The sequence below is a fragment of the Cryptomeria japonica genome, chromosome 7, assembly GCF_030272615.1.
Source record: "Cryptomeria japonica chromosome 7, Sugi_1.0, whole genome shotgun sequence".
NCBI lineage: Eukaryota > Viridiplantae > Streptophyta > Pinopsida > Cupressales > Cupressaceae > Cryptomeria > Cryptomeria japonica.
This window is the reverse complement of record NC_081411.1, coordinates 479,780,754-479,806,435: the sequence shown is the minus strand read 5'-3', so window position 1 is coordinate 479,806,435 and position 25,682 is coordinate 479,780,754. Positions and strand designations below refer to the sequence as shown.

Below are 25,682 nucleotides of genomic sequence, written 5' to 3'. Positions count from 1 at the left end.
GGGACCCAAAAGCCTTGCTCATCAAAAATGCAGTCTGCTATCTCTATCCCTGTAGGGGTGGTAGCATAGGATGAGGAAGACCACTCCTCACCAACAATCATACGTCTCAAGGCAGACTTAGACCTAAGCATGGACTGCAATGTGAGGAAGTTTGTGGCAAATCTTGTGATTCCTGGATGATGCAACTCCTTCTGCTCTGTGTATTGTCTCATAAGAGCCAACACCCATGAATGATTATATACAAATTTGCAGACATTTCTTGCCCTTTCTACACATCTCTTGATCCATGGGATTTTTCCAATATCCTCCAACATGAGGTCAATGCAATGAGCAGCACATGGAGTCCAAACTATAGATGGGTGCTCTCCATCAATAGTCTACCTGCAGCAACATAATTTGTTGCATTGTAAATTGTAATTAATGGAGGTACAAACTACAAGATAGTAATTAATTTGCAAACAAAATTAGTTTGTAATCAAAAGTTTACCCGCAGCAACATAATTTGCTACATTGTCGGTCACCACCTGTACCACGTTCTCCTCACCCACATCTTCAATCACCTCCTCTATCTACTCACATAGGTAGGTGGCATTCTTGCAATGGGCGGAGGCATCAATGGACTTGATGAAAACGGTGCCCCCTGAAATAAAAAAATAAAGCTAGGTCAATGATCATTCAATAAACCATTAGATAAAAAATTAAAAATTAAAGACTATATGAAACTAAAATTAATCAATCACCTGCGGAAGAAACAAGAAAATTAAGGAGAGTTCTATTTCTCCTATCCGTCCAACCATCAGTCATGATGGTGCAACCTTTAGTGCTCCATATGTGGCGTTGTTCATCTAAATCCTTTTTCACATCATCCACCATTTGAGACAAAATGGGTCCCTTCAAATCACTCTCACTAGGGGCTTTGAACCCCGCCCCGCATATGGTAATGGCATCAACCATTTGTTGCCAATAAGGAGACCTGTCACAAAGAAACTCAATGAGATAAGTTAAGTATAAAAATTCAATGAGATAAGTTAAGTATAAAAATTAAAACAATCAAAGTTATCAAACATAAAAGTTAGTAAAACATTCACCTGGCTACAAAGAATGGAATACAGCTGTAGCTCCAAAACCTGCCAATTGCCATTTTAGCAACATCATGGACCTCCTTGTTCCAACCCATGCTCTCAAGCGACGGTTGGGACCCAAGAGTAGTGCGAGGCACAAAGAAGGAATCCAACCTAGATTTACGAATCCTAGGTCCAATGGTAACATTCCCACTACAACTACTAGTGGTAGGAGCATGAGAAGTGGCGGTGGCACTGCCACTTATAGAAGCAGAAGCAGAAACGGAAGCACCAGCAGTAGCAATCTGAGTGGGACGATATGGAGGTAAGGAAGAAGGGCCTCCAACACAACCTAACTGTGTCCCTCTTCCTAAAACTGTCTCTCTCCCAATGGCCGCTCTATCCTCCTTTTGTTTCTTTTTTCTTTCAATCTCCTCAACCATTACATAACAATCACGTACAGCCTCAGACACTACTTTTAGGCATGGTTCGGCATCATGTCCAGGCACACCAGCAATATGGTATTTCAGCCTATATATACCTCCATGGAATATTGTTTTGCAAAACATACATTTTGTTTGCCCCTTTCCTTGCCCTGGAAAATCCTCATGATATTTTCAAGCAGGGTCCTTTCTCATGGGGGGTCTAGAAGCTAAAGTAGACATTTTAGGATAGTTTTGTGAAACTTGAAGTTGAGGCAAATAATAAAGTGAAGTTTGCTGCAATAAAATATTACAAATACAAAATAAAATTAATACATACATTCAAAAAAACTAAAGTAGGGTTTGTAATTTTTTTTTAAAAAAAATTGTAGGGTTTGTCAAACCCTACAATTTAAAAAAAAAAAAATTTACAAACCCTACATACAACCCTACATAGTACAACTACATACTACATGCTACATACAAATTACAAACATACAAAAGATCTTGCATACAAGAAAATGTAAAACTTTCAAAATAAATGAATAGAAAATGGAATTTTTGCATACAAGAAACAAAATAATGTTCAAAAAAACAATCTTACCTCTTACAACAAGCTTGAAATGAGCTGCAAACTCTTCTTATCCAACTCTTGATGCACCAAATCGAAACACAATGCAGCTCCAATGTGACAAATTGAAGAAAACTTGAGCTTCCTCCTTGCTGGTTTTTCTTCTATGCACCCTTGTTTTTCTTCCCAACTCACTTTACTCTTCCTTTTTTTGCAAGTGAATGAAATGAAAGTCACTTTTAGGGCTAGAAGACAATTAACATTAAAAAACGGATTTAAAAAAACTTTCCAAACTATTTTTTTTTGGCGTTTTAACTTATGCCAATGCCGGTCGAGTCCAAGGCTCGGGACTCGCCGAGTTTGGTGAGTTTGGGCCAAACTCGTCAACTCGGCGAGTCACTCGCCAGACTCGGTTGAGTCCGAGTCCGAGCCCCTGGGACTCGGCCAGCCTGACTCGGACTCGGACTCGCCGAGTCTGGGCAATTTCGGGCGAGTCCCGTTTCTCTGGTCTGGATGAACCATTGTCGATCACCCATGAGTTAGACTTGTTTGTTGTATGGCTTGTAAGTGTTGAGTAGAGGACATAGTTCTCGAAGTCATCTTCCCTTTTGGATTTTCCTACTTTGGCAAATGTGGCTTGTTTGGCTCTCTCTAGACATTTCACAACATAGTGTCCGAATTTGTCACACCTATAACATTGAATATGTGATAGGTCTTTCTTTGGAGTGTTCTTGCCTTGATGACTTTTTCTTTTCCTAAATTGCTTCTTCTTACTTTTCTTATTTGTGTTAGTATTTAGGACTTGAAGGTCTTCATCTATGTTCTTTTGTTTTATTCCAATTTTGTTGAATCTCGACTCTTCTTGGAGACAATCATCTCTTAACCTTTGAAACTTAGGATATTTGGACCTTGCACTAATGCCTTGGACAAATGTATTCCATCCATTGGGCAACCCATCTAGAGCAATGAGTGTTAATTCTTTACTCTGGATCTCATAATCAAGGGTTGCAAGTTCATCTCTTAGGGTTGATATTCGCATGAAGTAGGAGTTGATTGTCTCCCCTTTGTTCATCGTGATATAATTTATCTCTCGTTTCAATGCCAGAGTACGACTTGCATTTGATATCTCAAATGTCCTTTCAAGTGCTTTGAACATTTTGTAATCTGTCTCTTGTTTCTTTATGATGGGCATTATGTTGTTTCTTACCCCATCAACTATTATTTTAATAGCCTTTTCATTTCCCTCAATCCATGCTTTTTTGTCGGGTTCATTCTCGGGTGCTACACTTTTAGTTTGAACATATGAATCAACTTTGTTTTCTCTCAAAATCATTTTGATTCTAAACTTCCAAGCTGAGAAATCATCGCTACCTCCGAGTCTATCTTCAAATCTAATAGCGCTGGACATTTTGGAAATGTGATGTAATATATAATTTTGTTCTTGAATTATTCAGATATTGAATAGCCTCAGATTCGATTAGCCTCACTCTGATACCATGTAAAGTTTTATTCAATTGCAATAAAAGAACAAATTATATATGTGAGAATTTTATATGATTATATTGTCTGATAATCTGATTGTTTTGTTGCAGGCTGAAGGAGAGAGATCATTAATATTTTTATATGTTTTCTCCAAATGATTCATGTCGGGCTTTATATGTTTTTGAAGACCGGTCAATAGATGTCTTGACCGGTCATGTCATGTCTTTTAGACATGACCGATCAATGCACCTATTGATCGGTGTCTTTCCATATTGCACATCCCGATTTCAGTTATGTTTGGTAACTAACATTTAATAAACACTCGGTTGAAACGGTGTTAGTTATGATGCTTTGTTAATGACCCGATTATAAATGTTTATCGGTATGAACTAAACCCGATAACAAATAGCATTACATATGCTATAGGGTTAATACCCCGATAGCATATTAATGCCGATTCATAAATGAATCGACATTAATATGCTATCGGGTTATTAGCCCGAGAGCATTTAGATCGCATTTAGATCGATGCTTAACTATGTTAATCAAGTCGTCGATCTAATCCATCTTTATCCAATGCCAATATCATAATCATGATCAATGTTACAATCTGATAAACATATTCAGTTCGGAAAGCATAAATCAGATAATCTAATAGCATAGATGAATAAACCATAACAGAATAAAGGAGATTAACGGGTTAGAGAAGTCTTATCTTGCAGAATCTACTAATGCATTAACATCCTCCATTGGTGGGGCTGTTGCAAATTGCTCTTCAGTGCTGGGCTGATCTTCGGAGCTCACTTGATGGTCATCTTCCTCAGGTGCAGGGACATCACTATTATCCGCAGTCATATCTTCTTTTGGCACAAGGATAGCAAAATCATTCACTGCCACAGTCTAGTTTACTGATTCACTGTGATCAACACTTGGCAATTCCATCCTTTCATCATCGGGGAGTGCGGTGCTGTATTGATTTTGCGTTGTCTATACTCGTCTATAGCAAGGTAGGCACTCCACACTTTGCTGGTGATGGGCTCCTCTGACTCTTCCAACAGTCCGTATTGGGCTTTGACTTGATTAACTGCCTCCATGCATAATGAGCAAGTGAATTCCGAATGTGGGGCGTGGTGAATTTTGTACCACCAAGGTGACAACATGCTCTCTAAGCATAATTCCTCTTCGAGACCAAATTGGTTCTCAATCCGGTCCTTAAATCGTGTAAACTCCTCAATGCTTGACGGAGGACTGGGGATATCCTGCTGTACGAGCTCCTCTGGTTTGGGAATATCCCAAAATAATATATGTCCTTGTAATACTGACTCGACTCTTGACAAACGTCAAACAATTCAATTCATCGTGCTAAGTTGTACCATGAATTCTGCAGTACCCTACAGATGTGAACTCGGATAACTACCTTGGATACAACTGCAGACTCATCCTTTGCTGGATCTGAGAAATGTGGGATTGCTGGCAGCCTTCATGAAGCGGTTGACCCAACATTTTGACTCAGAACTTTTTGGTATTTTCAGATTTTTCTGATTTTTTTCGGTTTTTTCGGTTTAACAAGGATCTAACATATCCCGAATATAGCATTGGAAGGGTATGGTAAACACAACTTGCTGCAAGGAACCTGACAGGGGCCCTCCTAGCGCCAATTCTGTTGCGTGCGGAGGAGGGTAAAAAAGGCAATAAGGTTACTCTTCACAAATATGGATTGATATGATCTGGATTTAGCTGTTCAAACATTCATCATATCGGCCCTCCTTCTAGCGCCAATTTTGTTGACGTGGCTAAAGTTGCATTGCTGCAAACTCCATCCAGCCAACACATAATAGAATGATCTCATCGAGTATCCAATCCTCTCTTGAGATAAGGAAATCCATAGTGTTGTTTTTAATTGATCAATGGGGACAACCTCAAGGTTTCGATTGTCAGTTCTTGACTGCGAGATAACTCAATGGTCGATGTGTTTTGCTGGGAGCATGAGGGGACTTACGTTTTGCAACAAGTTGGTCTGTTGCAATTCATAGACTGCGAGATAAAATCAAAAGGGAAGGGGGGTTTAGGAAACCTAAAGACAGTGATGATAATAGTTGATGCAGTGGGTAGACAGATTTCGATAAACAGATTCTTGTTTTTGCCAGAGATACACTCACAACTAGACAAGAATTGTGCAATCTCCAAGGGATGAAGGATTTTCAGACCGGAGACATTCATTTAGGCACCCAATTGTGGCGCAGCCTAAAACGAACACCTGTAGTTGAACTAAGCACAATTTGGGTTCAAACTAACCATGCACGGTGACCTACAATCAACAGACCCCCAATGGTATGAACCAAAAATGCATCAAATACCCCTCCACACTTCACCATTAAAATTCCTGCACTCTAAAATTAACCAGCTGAAAGAAACCAAGCAAACAAACTAAAACAAAGACAACAAACACCGTATTTGAATGTTCATATATTTGCTTCAGCTACCATTACAACAATTTTTGCAGCATCTCTATGCTATGGCTAAAATCTAACCTATTCTAACTCCAAAATCCCACTACAAAATTCTAATCTTTTACAATGACAGGCATCCTGCCTTTTCTAGATTTTACATGTTGAACCGGTGGCCAGGATTGACTGCATCCAAGGGTTGCAATTTGCCTTCCAGAAGCTGGTAGCTTTAACCCATGCCCACTCAAGTTTTAGTTATCTATCCAACCACTATTTCAACTACCGACAACTGTTTGGCTTTAATTCGGTCAATTTGGCTGATAGACATAACTGACATGTGTCCCCTTTGTTTTAAATTATCTTGAGTGGGGCCCACAGGCAGTTTTACATTAAAGCAATTTCAGTTTTTAAAACTGAATTTCTGGAACTAAATCCAACTGTGCATTTCTGAAGCATACACTTGCAGCATTTGGAGTGTTTTTCGGTCTTTGGTATGGTGGTGGACTTTGGCTTTTTGTCCAATGACACGCTTCCTAATGCTTGGTTCCGATCTCGCGCTCCTGCATCTTCACTCTTGGCTTTGATCGCGATCTGCATTCTTGCGTTAAATTGTCACCTTAGCTCCTTGTTTTGCATTTCAGGCTTTCTCCTGGTTCTTCCTGAGGACGTCCTGCAAACAATCAATTTCACTTTAATAAATCAATTTGAAAAATTAATTAAATTAATTTAACAAATAGTAAATTTTAAATGTCCCTTGATGAAGACGAAAGGTGCTTCGATTTAAAATCTCCCCTTGCGAAATTAAGGTTTTAGGATTAAAATACGTGAGTTCTCACTTGGTCGACCCCCTTACCCTTTTTAAAGTTTCCTCACGAAATGGAGAAATTTGCCCATTTTAGCCAGAATGTGCGATTTTATTTGGCTCTTCTTGGTGTTTGCCAATTTTAAAGCATTTACCCCTTTTCGGCCTATAAGCCGAATTTGAAAGCTTTTTGATTTTCGGGTTGAAGCTCTCCTTTTCGCGACATAGGTCTTGTTGTGACATTTTCACACATCGCCCTATTGCAAATGGGGACCCCCTACTTTTTAGGCCCCCCCAGTCTTTTGGCTTGTGTTTTTGGGGTCTTTCGCAGCAGTCTCATTAGTCTCTCTGCTTTGCAAGTGTTTGGGGGTCATATTGATTAAGTCCGCTTTTCGTTTGAGCAAATTTGGTTAAGTCTAGGACTCGTTTTGTTAATTTTAGGGGTTTCTTTTAGGGTTTTGGAAAAACTGAACTTAGAACTGGAATTGGGTACCTTCAAGGAACCTCCCAATAAAATTTGAGCCAAAACAGAGCAACTTTCTATTTTTAGAAAGTTCCTATTTTTTAGGGATTTCACAGAGTCCCGGAATGTCGTCATTTTGCCAAAAATCAAACTTACTATTTTTAATAAGTTTCTATTTATAGTAAGTCATTTATGTGTCCTATCTAGGGATCTAACGTTGACGTTTTAAAGGTTTCTATTTTTGGAAAGTTTGTTCTGACAGGACCATTTGGGCAAGGTGACAAAGATCAAGCATTCACGATTGCTTCTAATTCCGGAAAGTCAGAAAGCAGACAGGGAGAGTTAGAAAATGGTTAAGTGCTAGAAGCCCATTCCTGAAGTGGAAAGCTCAAGAAATTTGTCTCTGTCTTGGAAATCACCCCAAATTCTTATATGATGGCTTCATCTAGAAGAAGCTCAAAAATCCAGCCAAGTCCAAGAAGACACTTCAAAATTAGAAGGAGATCAAAATGTTCTAAGCCTGAAAGATTGAATGATGAATTTCCATGCCAGGGAGAAATCCACACATGAACTCAGAACAAGGCGTCAAATCCAATTGAGTCCGGAATTCATTAAAATAATGAAGAATCCTCCATCATATGAGTTTAGCGCTTAGATGTGCAGATGGGCGCCAAATCTAAGTGTACTTGGAAAGTTTGAAAAACGAGTGAATCCTTCCTCATGGTGAAATGGCGCCATGAAATGGAGTTGGGCGCTAAAGTTCATTTGCCTTGGAATTCACAAAAAACATCAAATTCCTCCTTTGATGCAAATTTGTGCCCTAGACCAAGGAGGGGTGCCAAAATGGAATGCTCAGGGAAGATGGACAAGGAATGGAATTCCTTCCATAGAGAGAAATAGCGCCTAGACATGAGGGAGGACACTAAAATGGATGACTCATGAAAAACTTTGAAAATCATGTATTCCTTGGCCAAGTCAAAATGCTGCCTAGGAACAAAGGAGGGCACTAAAGTAGTATGCTCATGGACAATAGACAAAATGATGAAATCCTCCTCCATGTTGAATTTTTTGAGGGCGCCAAAATTGAAGTGTCATGGAGGAAAGAAAAGGTTGTGAATTCCTCCTCCATGGTGAGAATCCACCTAAGCACTCAGGAAGGCTCCAAAGTCAACAAGTCATGGAGAATTCAACATTCAATGAATTCCTTGACCAATACAAAAATCTGCCCCAAGCCAAGGGAGGGCGCTAAAGTTGATATGCCTTGGAGAATGCTCAAACTCATGAATTCCTCCTCCATGGAGAATTTGCGCCCAAGGGTTCATTAAGGTGCCAAAACACACAAGGCGTGGAAGATGGAGAAAATTCAAGATTCAAGGGATGATGGATAATTCAAACAAAGTATGAATTCCTCTTTCAGTGTGAAATTCCACCCATGTATATGAAAGGGCGCCAAAATGCCTAGGCTTTGGAAAATGTGTAAAGGATGAATTCCTTCATCAAGCCAGTTCAACGCCCAAGTTCAAAGACAAGAAAGGAAGGTTTAAATGATGAATTCCACCATGCAAAATGAATTCCATGCTCAGGCCGAAAAACTAAGGAAATTTGTCTAAGACATGAAAATTTCTAAGGCAAGGAAGGAATCAAGGATGAACTGAATAAGAAATTTCCCCCAAAGAAAATTATTGAAAAATCCATTCTCGGGCATCAAATCACATCCAAATTTCAAAATTTTTACAAATTTGGATTTGTAGGAGAATTTTCTCTCCCTTGGACCGTGGAAGCCTAATTTGAAAATTTTCGTAAAAAATAGGAAATGTGCAGAATTGATGAAAAACCTTCTTCATGCAAGGAGAGTTGAAGAGACTTCAAGAAAATTCTTCCTGAATCAAATTTTCTCTCTCCAACAATTCGAGATGTGCAATAGTGGATATACGACGGCAGGGTCCACTTGCATGGCGAGGATCTATTGAACACATGGCAGTATGGTGGCGCATTCATTGCCGGAATATTTGACCAAATGGCGACCCGGTCATTGCATGTTGAATTTATGGCAGATTCTTTTTGCATGCAGCCGCCGCATGCGGAAATGATGGAGCATTTATGACATAATGGGGTGATTTTTGCATGGATGAATATTCAACACATGTTGGGCGAATTTGAAAGAGGTGGTGCATTTAATGCGCAATGGATGCTATTTTGGGTACTTTTGAATTAATTGTATATGGGCATGATGGGTTATTAGTTGTTGATTCCCGCCTTGTTGCATCTTGAGTGGAGAATCTTTTGGGCAAACCCTAATTAGGGTTTTACATGTAATCATAGCCTAAGGCCTATATAAAGGGGTGACCCCCTCATTTGTAAAAGGAGGGAGACTTGTATGGAATTGTTGTGATATGTTTTTGAGAAAATAATAGTGAAACATTGTTCTTTGATGGTGTCCACTTAAGTTATTTTTTCAAAACTTGCATGGTTTCACCATCCTCGCTTAGAGTAGAATTTTATTTTCTCAATTGTTAGATAAAGTGCTTGGATTTTAATGGAGAATGTAATGGTGTTTGATGACTTTTCATGGTTCATACTTTTTGCATCTTGCTGATTGTAAGTTGCAGTGTAAAGTTAGCTAGAACCCCAAATTTGTGCTAAGTTCGATTGTGAATGGTCATTTGGATTGCGCCGTGTTGGGTATTCAAATGCACTTTCTCAATATGAAAATTCTTCAACATCCTCAGAAGATTGCACCGGTTCTTGCGGAGTTGTAGTTTAACTTGGCGAAGAAGAGCTTGGTTTGTTTGGAATTTTTCCACCAAATCATTAACTGTTGATATCACTGCCCTTAGGAATAGATTTAGATCCTTCTAAACCCTTTTCCCCTTTATTTTCAGTTCATTTTAGTCCGTTCGAAGCGGCAACATCACAGAATTGCCATATCCGATGATAGAGTTCCAACCACAACAAAGAAGTGAAAGAACGATGCAAACGCAAGGCCCCTTGGATTACCAACAATCACATCAGCCAATTGAGTCACGCCCGTAGCATAAAGGAACCTTGGAGACGATTGTTTGAACATCTTGCAATTTTAGCATGCAATCGCACTTTGATCAAGAGAGAGTAAGGTGACCGTTGATAACTTTAGTCATAAAAAACACGTCAACAGGTCTCTTTGTCAAACTCGGGCCTATGGGTGTCGTGATTTGAATTCATTGGAATAAAGCCAAGCTTTAATATGACATTGGCAAGTATGAACTATGGCGATAATGATTTCGCCCCTCACAACTTAATGATTTTCAGGTTGATTGGGCTCTTTAGAATTTTCGGCTGATAAAGTTATCTTGTGAATTGACGTCTTTCACCATTTTCGGGTAGTGTGTGTGTTTTAAAAGACTCATTTTGCCAAACCCTTTTGCCCTCTGCAACAAACAAATCGTGCAACTTTGTATCTATTAATCATTGTCGGCTTGGGGGGAAATCATGTGATTTTCACCTTGTATGTCATTTTCGGCCTGAGTCACGATTTTGCGAGTTTTCAAATGTTTTTCAGCCTACTTCACCGATTTGAGAGTTTTGAGTGGGTTTCGGCCTTTTGAAAGATTTTGTGAACTTGGCGAACTTCGTATATGGTCGTGCGACTAGGGTTTATTTGAAACGAGTAGCTCTTCATCCTTCAACTCTGACTCATAAGAGGATTCTAAAAGTTTGAGAATGATTTCGGCCTCTTAAGTGTTATTGCGTGATTTGACCTCCGTATTCCATTTTCGGCCAAAATGACTAAGATGCACAATTTATTATAGACTTTAATGATTTCGAGCTAAAAGGAGATTTCGTGATTTTGTCTTGCTTCCAATTTTCGGCCCAGATGGGTGGTTTGATGCGATGTTGACTTAAGGAGTTTTCGACTTACTTAGGATTTATGCACGATTTGACTCATATTGGGCGCCCTTCTCAGCGATTTCGGGTTAAATGAGTATTTCGTGCATTTTCGGCTTGAAATGGGGAATGACGTGATTCAGACTTAAGTTTTCGGCTTTGAGACCTCTTTTGCGAGAATTTGAGATATTGCCTTACATTTCGGTCATTTGAGCCGATTTGGAAGTTTATGATTGATATTTCTAGCTTAGAGGCTGATTTTTGGTGAAATTCATGATTTTGGCCTAACGTCTTTTCTCTCTACTTTTTCGGCTCACTAGTGGATTTTGTGAGACTTGAATTTGATCTCTTTTGTTTTCGGCCTTTGACACTTCATTAGGTTTCACCGGGGATTTCAAACTCGAGCTCTAATGGCAAATCATGATGACCTTCTTCAACAAATTTTCGGGCATCTGTGCGATTTTAGCCTTCATTAACCTTGTCGGCCATATCACCCAAAATGCGCGACTTTCTACTTTGATGGAGTTCGGGTAATTTTGTTGGTGGGCGAATTTCTCTTGGCCCGACCCGACACTCGGGATTCCAGACGCTTGACCATGGGAGGAGCTTCTCTCTATACGGATAGGTAGGCTGCAACTATGAGGGTCCCTGTTTGAAGAAAATGGGTTGTGTGTGCGAGCACAACAATCAACAACGTGTTGAGCGTTCATTTGAGGTTGGGGATATGGTCAACTTGAGACTACAACCCTTCAGACAGTCTACCCTCAAGAAGAGTGGAGCGGAGAAGCTTAAGCCACGTTTTTATGGGCCATTCAAGGTCATCAGGAGAGTTGGAGTTGTGGCTTATGAGTTGGAGCTACCAGCGAGTAGCCGAGTGCATAATGTCTTCCACGTGTCACGCCTCAAAAGGGCGCTTGGGCACAATGTGATAGTCTCTTCCAATTTGCCTCCTTTGGATGAGGAAGGAGAATTGGTGCTTGTTCCTGAGGCAATCCTTGATGTCAGAGAACGATTTTTTAGGAGGACTATCAAAGAGTACTTGGTGAAGTGGAAGGACCTACCAGTTGAGGATGCTACTTGGGAGAATGAGGAGATTTTACAGCATCCTGGCTTGCGATTGCTGGAGGACAAGCAATTTTGGGGAGGGCAGACTGTAATTTCCTCTTCTCAGTGATTTGTATTCAGCGGTCCATTGGCCTATTCCGGAGACCCGTAGGCTATTTGGAAAGGGGAATTAGGGTTTCCTACTTTTGTGGAGTTCTTCACGAGCTTTCTAGGGTTTGTCAGGAGGGGATTCTTCAGTTCTGTTTATGGATTCCTTCTGGGTTTTTCGTGTACTCCAGCATGGCATAACATGCATTTGATTATGTGGTGGAGTTTGAACTTACTATTTTTAGTAAGTTAGGGTGTGGCTGACTAGATGGTACAATTTTATTGAGCTTTCCGAGATCTTTCTCTGGGTGCGAATATCATGTTTTTCAGAGCAATATTTCATGACTTACTATTTTTAGTAAGTGGCAGTTTGAGTATTTCTATTTTTAGCAGTATAATTCAGAGCTCTGGTTCAGTTCTGCTGTTGGTCTTTCTGACACTTCTGTCCTCAGTGGCATTGTTCTACATTTGGTCTGCAAATTAATTTATTAAATATTAATACCTTATCATTAAGTTTAATATTTAATTGTTTTGGACGACTTAGGAAAAAAGAATATATATGCTATTCATGAATTTTAATTATTTTCCTAAGTTGGGCATTGAATTGAGAAATTAAGTGATTAAGTTATCACTTGTGGACCTTGGATAAGTTCGACTTGTCTAGACAGTGCAAAAATACATCTTGGGCAGCCACTTAAGGGGTGAAATGAAATGTAATTTGGAAGCTATTTGGGCGAATTACACTGTCATGTAATTTGGGACGAATTTGAGGGGCATTTGAATGTTATTCTGAACAAGCAAATCTATAAATAAGTGAGCTTGGCTTCTCATTTTTCATCCATGAAAATTTATACAATGAATTGCTGCCGAAATGGTGCCAGATTGTTGCTTCGAAGTCATGAGCTTCCTAGCCCTTGCTGGTTTCGTGCTTGAAATATAGCACCTAGCTGTGGTTGTGACTATTTCTCACTCTGAGGAATAGATAGAGCGAATTGAGAAGGTGTGCATCTGCTGCTTTTGTTTAGTGCGAGTTTGGTGTGTTTTGGTTGCTGGTTGGCATCTTGGCTAAAGCTTATTTCCACTCACAAGTCTCTATGCGAGCTCCCACTGATTCTGGGTATCGGTTCTTTACTTTCCTATGCTGTTGACGAAGAGATTTGTAAGTTTTTAGCCCTTGGTTTTGAGTATTCAATTTTTAATTGCAAATCGTACCTTTCTGCCTAGGCATACTTTTGGGGGTGTGTATTGGGAAGCGTGAAATTAGTTGGAGGTCATTTTGATGTTATCTCTCTATTTGTACTTGGTCACCTAATGCGTAGTGTTGGTTTGGGTGTGACTTGGCATGATTTGAGTGAGTTTTGAGTGAGATATGAGCATTTTAGAAATTCTTGAAGTTGCTAGTCTGCGTGTTATTGATTTCCAGAATTTCATATTTACATCTTAAATGAGCTTTTGAGAGTTAGTGATTGGCTGGAGATATTTATCAGCATTGGACAACATTACTGCTCTATTCTAATATTCTATCTCATTATTGTAAGGTTAAGTAGTAGTACTACTAACCATTTCTGGATTGTAAGCATTCCCATTGAAAAGTGGAAGAGGCTGACTTGCTGCCTATATTTTGATAATTGTTGCTTAGTCCTCCCACTGCATAAGCAGTAGAGTGATATTTGTTTGTAATGGTCCTCTCGCTGCATAAGCGGTTGAGTGATATTTATTGTAATGATCCTCTCGTTGCATAAGCGGTTGAGTTGAGCTTGTTTGGTGTGTTCAATCCTTCCGCTGAAATATTGCCGTAGAGTGATTCGTGTTTTGGAGATTTGTTCTCTTGTCTGGTTTACTGCCAAGTGTCTTGATTCACTCGCTGGATAAGTGGAAGAGGCTGGCTTGCCATCCATTATTGTATTCAACACTTCAGCAAGTTATTACTAACACTCCCCTACCACCGTATGCTCTCACCCTCCCAGTTTGGGCTCTCAGTGGTCAAAAGGTGTAGGGTTCCCTTTAGTTGTTTGGATTTCATTATTCTAACCCTAACGGATGATTAGTGTGTTTGTGATCTTGCTATTGAAAAATCAAAAAATTAAGGGGGTTTATTACAGGTTCTATCTTCTCCCTTTTCTCCCTCAACAGTGGTATTATCCCTGGTATCACCTTCTTCTTGGTGTGCCTCGTGCCTGCTTCCTTGCGTGGGCTCTTGTCTATCAGTCCCTTGATTTGGCACAATTACTCCATCTTCGACTTGATTTTTAGATCTCTCCAAACTAATGATCCGTGTCTCTGTTTCTTGCTCAATTTGCGTCTGCGGATCATTCACCTCTGATGCAATTGGATCCTTTTGTGAAGGTGGGGTTTGTTAGATAGTTCAAATAACCGGAAGACAATTGAGAGGGGGGGGGGGGGGGGGCGGTAAATCAGTTGTCACAGATTACAGGTGCCATTAGCAATTTAAACTTTAATAGCGGAACCCAAAACATTAATACCGGAATAGCAGTTAAACCAATTAAGCATAAACAATAATCACAAAATAAAAGCCATGCACATAACTCCAACATTTGTACGTGGAAAACCTGGTAAAGGGAAAAACCGCGGTGGGAAGCCTACCCATAGTTAGATAATACTTCTGCAGTAAGTATGTGAATTACAATTGAGGGGTCTGCACTTGCAGGAAGGCCAACAGCCTAGAGTGCACTGCTCATCACAAAAGGACCCTCACTGACTACATAGAAATCCAGACTACAATCCGGAGAAGTGTTGAACTGCAAAAGATAGCATCTCCTATGCCTGAGTACAATTCCGGTTAAGCTCAATATCGGAGGACTAAATCCTCTTTCATAAACCCAATTCGATCTCCAATGATTGACCAACTCCTTTGCCTGAATGATATTGCATTATTCACACATTACATTTCTTGACCATGACCTCTAACATTAACCATGATGATCTACAATGAGATCTTACATCTATATATACAAACCCTCGACCATAAACAATCAAGTTGGCTACCAGACAATAAACCAATTACATAATTACAAACCATGTCGGCCTTAGACCAAACAACACATAAGACATCCCAGAAATACATTAATAGGTCCTATCCACACATTACATTAAAGCTGGTCCATAACCTAGATCAACCGGGACCAAGTATAGGTCTATACGCTTCAGCAATGATCTCCATCCGCCAAGTCTCGAACATGATCACCAACAACATCCTGAAACTCCATCAGAAGCTGCACCAACACCACTTATGCAATTCATCAAAGATCTCCATCAAAAGCTCTACTGGTGAAACCCTCGCCGGAACCAGAAACCAATCTTCTAAGCAAGCAGGATAGCATCCGATCTCCAAATCAAAACCAACTGACCAAATATGAGTATAAGTATCATGAACAAGTTGATTCCATCACCAGACTATACCGGAGCCTACCGGATCATGCCGGATCCAAGTTAACCAGAAAGCACTTAACCTACCGGGACCAGAAGGGTGCCGGTAAAGAATCCAAACAGCTAGTGTTGGCATCAATGACAAAACATCAATGCAACACATAATCAATTCCACCAAATGGCCAACAGGGTTGGTAGATGATCAAACTCAACTACATCATCATCCAAACTGGGATTCTTGGATGAAGTAGTAACTTCTGGCCTCCTAATTGGTATCTTCTCCCTTCTTGTTCCCTTTGATGCCCGAGCTCCCTTGCTAGCCTTTGCCTTCTTTCTTTTCTTCTCTGGATTTTCAACCTCTTCTTCCCTTGGCGCACTTGATGCTCCTTCGTCCTTTGAAGATTGGGAATCAAGATTGCCCATGAGACTATAGGTGAACTGAGTCCCTTCATGAGTTAGCCTTTCTGTTTGCTGGGATAGCTAGTTGTCTGTATATCTTCTAGGGCCTTCCATGACGGCCTCCAAGTCTGTGATTGGGTCCTGGGCCCAGTTAATGGCTGGTGGGAGGTCTTTAACTACCTCATAATCTTGAGTCTGCAGGCAATCTCCATAATCAACTACCTGATCCGGGACCCGACAGTACTCGAAATCTATCATTTGTTGAACATCTAACCTTGAGTATTCTCGCCGACGGACCTCAAAGTCATCTAGGCAGTTAGCCCAGTAGTCCTCTATGGATGCCTTAGCTCTATAATGCCTGCCATAGGCCTTCTTTCCTAACCTAGCGGGGTCGAAGTATCTCTTGGGGAGATGCTCCTGCAAGCAATATGTTGTCAATTCATCAAAGGATTCCTCGACTTGCACAGAGTTTTTGAAATATACATCATTCTTGCCTATGACCATTGGGAATGTGAACCCCGAATGTTTTTTTTCCTCTGAGTATGCTCCCTGCTGGGTGCACCTATCTTGCAACTTCCATGAGGACCATTCTGTCTGATGGATAACAGGGAAGCTAGTATGGTGTTCGCTCGAAGCCTGAGATTCTGATGTAGGAGAAGCGAGGGAATTGAATGAACCATGCCCTGTACTTTTGTATCAATGTGGTAGCTTGCTGTGACACTCTTATGTGTAATCCCCTTGCATCATCCTAACCATGCACATTGTGAATGCATCATTCACGTGTTCATACTGACCGATTGCATAGGCGATGTTGTTTTTCTCCCTTTGAGCTATGTTATAATAATGCAATTGGGGTTAGCAGTCATACACCTTTACCTGATTCGGCCCATTCCCAATCTCACCCTTTTTGATCAACCCTGGCAGCTACTGATGCCTAGCGAACATACAGACTAAGTAGGAGGTCATGGTGAAGTATTTCTTCTCCTCGAGCTCCACTAGCTGCGTGTGAATGTTATCGCTAATGATTTGAGCCCACTCAAACTTAGCCTTTCCATTAAAGACCTACTCGGTGAAATAGAACATCCAATCCTCATATAGGTTAGACAGGGGGAGCCCCATAACTCGGCTAAGTAGCGTGACCATGTCCCCGTACTCATCATTAAACTTGCTTCTGTAGGTCTTTTTGACAATCCTATTGCTCGGGAGTATTCTTACCTTAAACCATTCTTCGTTTATTAATATCTTGCACTTATTGGGATCCTTGTCAACAGCAAGATGGGCCTCATCAATGGTCACTGCGGTGGCATGTTCAAGTAGCGGGATATCAAATGCTTTCCCAATGGCCTCAGGTGTAAAGTTGGCCATTACCATTCTCCTTACCACCACCATTCTTGTTTCCGGTTGATAGTGCCTTGCGACCTCGACCACAAGCTCATAATTTTGTACTATCGGTGGGAAACCAGCAACCTGCACGATGCCACTTTATAGAATTCAACTAGGTTTGCCATATACATTTGGAGCATACACTTTGTCTCTGAAGTCTCGAATGTTTATATGCCCAAGGTCTGTATCCCCAAAATTATCCCACTCACTCTAGACCTTTGACTCTTTGATCACCCCCCCTGATACTGATATTTCATTTTTTCCAGCTTGTAGGGAATGTTGGCTTTGGAGGTTAGTGATGTTCTTGGTGCGTCGGGCCTTTGAAGACTCTGCCGCCTGATTAGGCATTTATCCTGCACACCTGGACACAAATTATGAGACAAGTTTTGATGCGAAAACACGGGTTAGCAGTGCTAGAAGACGGCGTCAGCATAAAAATTGTTAAACAGCCAGATAATTTAGAAATTGAAAGCGTGTTAAAACGGGCTATTTAAACAATTCAAATTTTGCATTTTAAATGGAATTTGGACACTGAAGAGTTGATTTTTTGGTAGCTGATTCGAGCAAAATTTCAAAAAGAGTTGCTCCTGATTGTTGATGGTTTGGGAAAGTTGCCATGGTTATCGGTTTGCGCGAATGAGCATTTAAATTTTCAATTTTTGTTTGCGTTGATTGTTTCGAAGATGATAGTGCGTGCAATTTTCCAGAAAGATGATCCTATGTGTTTTGTAATTTCGGGCCAGGATTCCTAAATTTTATCCAAGTTTGAAATTTCAGCTAGAAGGCCGAATTTGATAGTTGAATGTTGTTGTGGGATGTGATGATTTTTTCTTAAGTTATATTTTCATAGTCTCTCGCATTCAGATTTATACCCTAACCCTAGGTTAACAAACGTGATCATTTGCATAGATCTTAAACCATTTGGAGGGGAAATTCGAGCTTACCTAGAGATTAGCTTGCAGATTGTTTGTCTTTGCCGAAATAGTCTTCTCTTGTGCAATTTTGAATTTTCTCTTGATTTCGGCTATAAATATATTAAAAAAACGTCACACAACTTTGAACCTTGAATGACTCTAGTAGGTTGTATTCGTGCGATTTGGGCTTTCTTAAGATTTTCGGCTATGAAACACTGTGCAATGTTGCAGATTTTGAAGACTTCTTCGGCCTAATGAAGATGATCTGTGCGAACTGAACTCTCGTGGTCTGGACTTAATGTCTTCTTTCTCTTTTTTGGAAAATAAGAGGACTTTGCACGAATTTATCCTTTACAATTTTTCAGGATTTTAATTGGTTTTGCAAGCTTGAATGGTTTCGGCAAAACAACACCTGCTGTGCAATTTTGGTCTTCTTGCGTGACTTTATTCTCTCACTTTTGGCTCACAAAGGATCTTTGCGTGATTTTGAATTTTGCTGGCATGATGGAAGTCTTTGAAGATTTTCGGCGGAATGAGGGTTTTTGCGTGACTTGGAATTCTATTCTCCCTTTTCGGCATATGAACTCTCCTTGCACGATTTTGGTCTCTACGACAAAATGCACGACTTGGAATTCTGTCCTAGTTCAGCCAAAATGGCCAAAATGCACGATTTTGGTCTCTTCGTCTTCTTAATTGATTTTGTGAGACGTTGCACCCTTTGTCTGATTTTTAGTCTCTCTTGGCAATTTCAGCCTAAGTGCCGATTTTGAGAGCTTCGTATTTCAGTCTTTCAACTTCGGCGTCCAATTCGATTTTGTGCGACTTAAGTCTTCTTCTTACCTTTTTCGGCCTATGTGACTAAAATGCGAGACTTCATTTTGTTTTGTAATTTTCGGCTTAAAGGCCGAATTTGACAGCTTTTTGAGTTTTCGGCTTAGATGGGAATTTTGTAAACTTTATCTCATATTTCGACCTTGGAGACCGATTTGTGAGCTTTTTCTAATATTTCGGGCTTTTAGGCCGATTTTAGCTTTGACATTTATTACTTCTCACTTTTTCGGCATAAAAGACCAAAATGCATGATTTGAACTTCCTTGTCCAATTTCGGCTAAGAAGCCGATTTTTCAAACTTAAAGTACCTTTGACCTTTTTCGGTTTAAAACAATGTTTTGTGAGTTTTTTTGGCTTGAAAAAATCGGGCTCTAAGCTGCTTTTGTGTGATTTGGCTTTTGATTTCTAATTTTCGGCTTCTAGGCCGAATTTTAGAGCTTTAACATTTTTTACTTCTTTTGGCTCATTGACCCCCTTTGCAAGTTTGTCTTTCTATGTCTTTCTCAGCCTAAAGCTCGAAATGTGTGACTTGGGCGTCTTTCTGCTTGAAAGACTTTTTTCACCAACTTATGTTGTTTTGACATTTTAAGCCTCTAAGGTGATTTTGGAGGACCTTTTAATTTCGGCCAATTTGGTTTAAAGGTGAAACTTTTTGATTAGCCTTTGACCTTTTAGCTTCAGGCTTCAAACTTGCTAATGAGCAATTTTGACTTAACAGTATTTGTGGTTTCACCTCAAGTTCTTCATTTAATTTTCCTTTGCGAACAAAATTGCGATCAACTTCCAAGGCGTGAATTCTCCAGAGTTTGAGACATATCATCTTCTTGATTCTCAAACTCCTAACTGTTGCATCTTCTCTCCACGAATTTACCTAAACTTCCTACTTGGGACCTCAGCGAGGATAAGACGAGAAAGGGGAGCACCCTGTCGATGACGAGGAGTGTGTGCAAGGCACAATAGGTTTCTCTCCATCTAGCTAATTAAAGTTTAATGATCTTAATGGTGAAGTGTGAGGGTATCTGATTTTAATTTTAGGTTCATACCATTGGAGGCCTATTGATTGTAAGTCTCTATGCATGGTTAGTCCGAACTTATTATTTCTATTAGTTCAATTGTGAGTGTTTGTTTTGGATTGTGCTAGAATTGGGTATCCAGATGAATGTTCGTGGTCTGAAAATCTTTCGTCCCCTTTGGAGCTTGCACTATTCCTGTAGAGTTGTGAGTTTATCTCTAGCTAAGCAAGAACTAGTTTATTCGAAATCTGTCTACCTACAACACCAACTATTACTATTATTGTCCTTAGGATCTCTAAACCCTATCTCTTTGCTATTTATATTCCCTAGTTCGAGAACTAAAGCATCGCCAGATAGCCATACCAGATGCAGGTCAGCTTGTAGAATGCATAAGTCCCCTTGTGTTTACCAACAATACACATCAATTGTTGACTTATCCTAAGCAAGTCAAGACTTGGCAGTTGGAAACTTGAGGTTATTCCTTATGATCAATTCAAACAGCATTAGGAATTTCCTTATTCAAGAGAGGATAGGATACACTCAGCATTCTATTTTGCGTTGACCGAAAGTGCAAGCTTTCACCATCAACACGTCTATTTTTAGTAGTTTACCTAGTCAAGTTTGTTTATCCTCTTTCATCATTGGGATCACTCCTCCTTAGTCAAATTTCAATTCTGATGCATTTTTACCATTGTTGCCGATCGAGTGCATTATTGAGATATATTTAATTATTTTCGCTAAGTTTGCCTTCTTAATTAAATTTGATTTTTCGGACACCACAGCGTTCTAGTTCTTTGGGAAGAAAATGGAATGTTTTAAATGATGGGATGCTTAAAAGTGACTTAAAGTGTCATAAATGTATTATAACTAAATTTCTAATCAGGGGCTGACTTTGGAGCATTTCATCCCACCCTACCACCAACTCACAACTCAAGAAACACAATTATCATTAATCTGATTAGGTGCATACTATTTTCTATAATGAACAATATTTTTTCTCTAAGACTAAAGAAAACTTGTTTTATATTGGATTTGCAGTGAGCTTTCTAATCATGTATTTGTAATTATCTTTTTAGAATTCCATTAGTTATTTATTGGTTGATAATTAAAATTAATTAAAAACAATGAATCTTGATAACATGTTATGAATGTTACTACACAAGCAATTATTTTGTTATAGGCTTACCGTGATCATGTCTATTTTTACAGCCTTACAATATCGATGGTCTCAAAATGCAATATAATGTTGTAGAGGAGCTTGCTACATTTGGTTTAGTCAAATATCAGGTAGTATAAATAAGGCATGAATAAATATTTGGGTAAACTTTAAATTAAAAAAGAAACCATGTTAAAAGTTTTAGAGTCCTTACAATTTTTCTATATTTCATTATTGCAAAGGCTTATGTGAGATAAATCCTATATATTGATAGAAGAAAGAGAGGTGCTTTATCCCCACGAAATTGGCCATGATTTTGGCAGCAAGCTTCTCAGGGCCATGTACCCAAAAACTAGCCAAGGTATGTTGATTATCTCTTTCTAAAATGTATTCCAAGGGCATTGCACAATTTCCATTTATCATCACATCATATTTTATTATATTGTATTGAAGTAGAAAAAATCATTCACGTTTGGAGAAAAGGTGAACACCTTGTATTAGTAGAAATGCTTGGAATTTGAAAAACTAAAAATTTCCATTCTTTTTCTAAAAGCAAATTGTAATTTCAGAAAAAAAATTATTGGAACATGAAATATATTTGTTGCAGTCCTAGAAAAATTATAGCCGTTGTGAGCTTAAAACATCTTTGACCGTCAAACTTAGGTTTGGAGATTGTTGAACATACTTATTGACTGTGCTTGTTTACCAATTTTTTTTGAGTTGGATGAAGTTATCAACAAGGTTACTAAAATAAAGTGCCAAAAGTTATTTCATAAAAAATGGACTTTATAATGTGATGTAGTCACCAACAAGGAGGGACCTCGAGGAGATAAGTCCAAACTGGTCAGCAAAAGTAAACACAACAGAAACACAAAAATATGATGGAGGCAATGCATAACAGATAGTTTTATTGCATGAAAGTAAATTGCATCCAACCAGTAACAACCGGGTTATAACATACTGGCACACAAGCCTAGTAGAATAGGTCACACCAGGACTTTGAATCGAAAGATCTATCTTCTAGGCACAGTCTATCTATCTGACACTCCTTGATTCTCTGATTGATTACATTCTAAAGCATGATTACAAATAAATATATCGATCCAAAGGATCTTGTCGGCCCAAAAAGGATCAAAACTTGAAGAACAAGACCTAAGGTGCAATATGAGCAAGGTCAGCCTCCAACAAGAGATTCCTCTGGAAAATCCAAAGGATGAAACGTAGAAAGTTGGCCACACGCCAAGAAACATCGAGATCAACGTCCAATGCTTCGCAAGCTTCGGAATGGGTTCCGGTAGATCACTTAGAATAGGTCTCAGGCAACCGGTAACAAAGGAACAACCGTTAACAAGAAACTATCAAGGAAACCGATAGCGATATCTTGCCGGAAAGTGATCCAAATGAGATGCGGTTTGAAAGAAAGAAAAAATGATCAAGTCTTCAAGTAGAATCCAACTCCACAGGAACCGATGAGCCAAAACCGGGACACACAGAAAGGAAAACTGAAACTGCAAACAAAAAATAAAATAGAAAAGAAAATGCATTTTGGTTGATGCAAGATTGCTGTGAACCGGGGATGCCCCTGCATCAGACATCCGGGGTTAATAAAAAGTGAGCCTCTCACTTTGTTGGGGTCAGAGGGAAACCAAGGCGGTCTACCTTTGCCTGAGAAATCCAAGATGAATCTTCCACTTGTTTGTTCTTCCACTTCACAAGACATTCTTTGTACTGACTACTTCAGGTATTATGCTCAATCCTACTGTCCAAATCTCTTCAATCTGATCTGGTTCCTTCTGGGGCAATTGTTTCTCCAAGTCTGCAATACTGTCCTCACTGAATTCTGGTTCATGGTACTCATGAAGATCTATAATGTTGAATATAGGTGAAATACACAGATTATTTGGTAGCTCCACCTCATATGCATTTCCAGAACTGAACTTTCTCAAGATCTTACAAGGTCCAAACTTCTTCATCTGCAACTTATTATAAGTCCCAACCGGGAATCTCTCTTTTCTCAAATAGACCATCACTTTATCGCCAACTTCAAATTCCTTATGTCTCCTCTTCTCATCTGCCTTCTCCTTGTATTTGCTATTCATGTCTTCCAAATGTTGTTTAACTTGAATATGCAATGCCGCCATGTGATCTGCAAATTCTTCTGCTTCTGAACTCTTCCAGTCTTCACTGCTAATGTCTCTCAATTCTGCTATTCCTTTAGGATGCACTCCAGTAACAATCTCAAAAGGTGTTTTTCCAGTACTTCTATTCACTGAATTGTTATAGGCAAACTCTGCTTGTGCAAGGATCGAATCCCAACTTCCGGTTTTATCTCCCACTAAACATCTCAACAAGTTTCCCAAACTCCGGTTAACTACTTCTGTCTGTCCATCTGTCTGTGGATGAAAAGTAGAACTGAACTTCAAATCTGTTTTCATCTTCTTCCAAAGTGTTCTCCAAAAATAGCCAACAAACTTAATGTCTCTATCTGAAACTGTGCTCTTAGGTAATCCATGCAATCTTACCACTTCCTTGAAAAATAGGTCTGCTACATGCAATGCATCTGATGTCTTCTTACAAGGTATGGAATGAGCCATCTTTGAAAATCTATCCACTACCACGAATATAGAATCATTCCCTCTCGGTGTCTTAGGTAAGCCAAGTACAAAATCCATACTTATATCCTCCCAAGGTCTTACCGGTACTGTCAAAGGTTTATACAATCCCACATTCTGACTACTACCTTTTGCAACTTGACGGACTCTACAACTCTGCACATCTCTTAACATCCTTATGAATCTGGGGCCAAAAGTACTGCTCACTCACCAATGCAACCGTTTTATCAATGCCAAAATGTCCAGCTAAACCTCCACTATGCTTCTCTTTTATTAGGTTCTCTCATGGAACTTTTAGGTATGCACAACTGAACTCCCTTAAATAACATCCCATCTTGAATGAAGTAATCCAACCATTTGCTCCTATCAACCATAACCGGTTCTCTATATGCTTTCCAAGGTTCTGCAAAATCCAGGTCTTCATCATACAAGGTCTTCAAATCTTCAAAACTGTAATGTCCCCTTCTCATTGATGCTCTTTCACTGGTCCATTAGCCTATTCCTGAGACCCGTAGGCTAGGTGGAATGAGTAATCAGGGTCTAGCATCGATGAAACGAGGACTTACTATTTTTAGTAAGTCAAGGAATGACCATTCTGGTGCCACTGTCCTACTGAGCCCTCCTTGCTTTGCCTCTGGACACGATGATCATATTTTTCTGAGCATTAATTCTTGACTTACTATTTTTAGTAAGTGGCTGTGTGGCACAATTCTATTTTTGGTAGTAGACAGGGTTCTGATTTCTGCAGCAGTTTGTGGTCGTCCGGGCTCAGTTTCATCCTGGTGGTGATAATAATCAGTACGGGAGACATTTGCAACATAATTAAATATTATTTCCTTATCCTAAGGTTAATATTTAATTAATCTATTTATTGGCTACTGGTTTATTAAATTTGGGATTAATGCCTATTTAATCCTAAGTTTGGCGAAATTCAAATGTTTTATGGAATGAGAAATATTTTAGAAGGATATTATTTCACTTTTGCATCGCCATTATGTGCCTAAGTGTTTAACCTGGGTCCTCCCCCTTCTTGGGCATGAGTTTTGACTTAGGAGAATGGGCGCTACACTTGGGTCCACATGTAAGTGGAATGAAATTCAAATGCAAGGCATGGAATTTGGAGGGATGTCATTTGAATTTGAAGAATGAAGTTATAAATATGAGGCTTGGGTTCCCATTTGGACTATCTTGAAAATCTGTAATGTTATGCTGCCGGATTGGCGACAGAACTTGAGGCTTCGGAGTGCGTCTCCCTAGTGCTACCCGGTTTCGTACTTGAAATACAGTACCTAGCTGTGCCTTGTATTCTTCTACATTCTCAGAGTTTTGCCATAGACATCTTGGTGTTGAAGTGATCAACGTCCAAGGCTCCGCAAGCTTCAGAATGGGTTCCGGTAGATCACTTAGAATAGATCTCAGGCAATTGGTAACAAGAAACTATCAAGGAAACCGGTAGCGATATCTTGTCGAAAAATGATCCAAATGAGATGCAGTTTGAAGGAAAGAAAACATGATCAAGTCTTCAAGTAGAATCCAACTCCACAGGAACCAGTCAACCAAAACCGCGACACACAGAAAACAAAACAGAAAAGAAAATGTTTTTTGGTTGATGCAAGATTGCTGTGAACCGGGGATGCTCCTGCATCATAATGGTATAATGTTGCCAAAAGTTACCTCACAATAATGTACTTTTTGACGATATAATATTTATTTTTCCCAGAAA

General features: G+C 39.5%; 1 protein-coding gene across 1 annotated transcript in view; it reads left to right on the top strand.

The window, feature by feature from the left end:
* Positions 1-25,682, top strand: part of LOC131065737 (general transcription and DNA repair factor IIH subunit TFB2) — a 189,429-nt gene that overhangs the window by 60,489 nt on the left and 103,258 nt on the right. Inside the window, exons 6-7 of the mRNA XM_059209292.1 lie at positions 21,401-21,478; positions 21,622-21,708. Of these exons, the coding sequence (XP_059065275.1) occupies positions 21,425-21,478; positions 21,622-21,708 (141 nt within the window). The 5' untranslated portion in view covers positions 21,401-21,424. The remainder of the gene's footprint in view (positions 1-21,400; positions 21,479-21,621; positions 21,709-25,682) is intronic.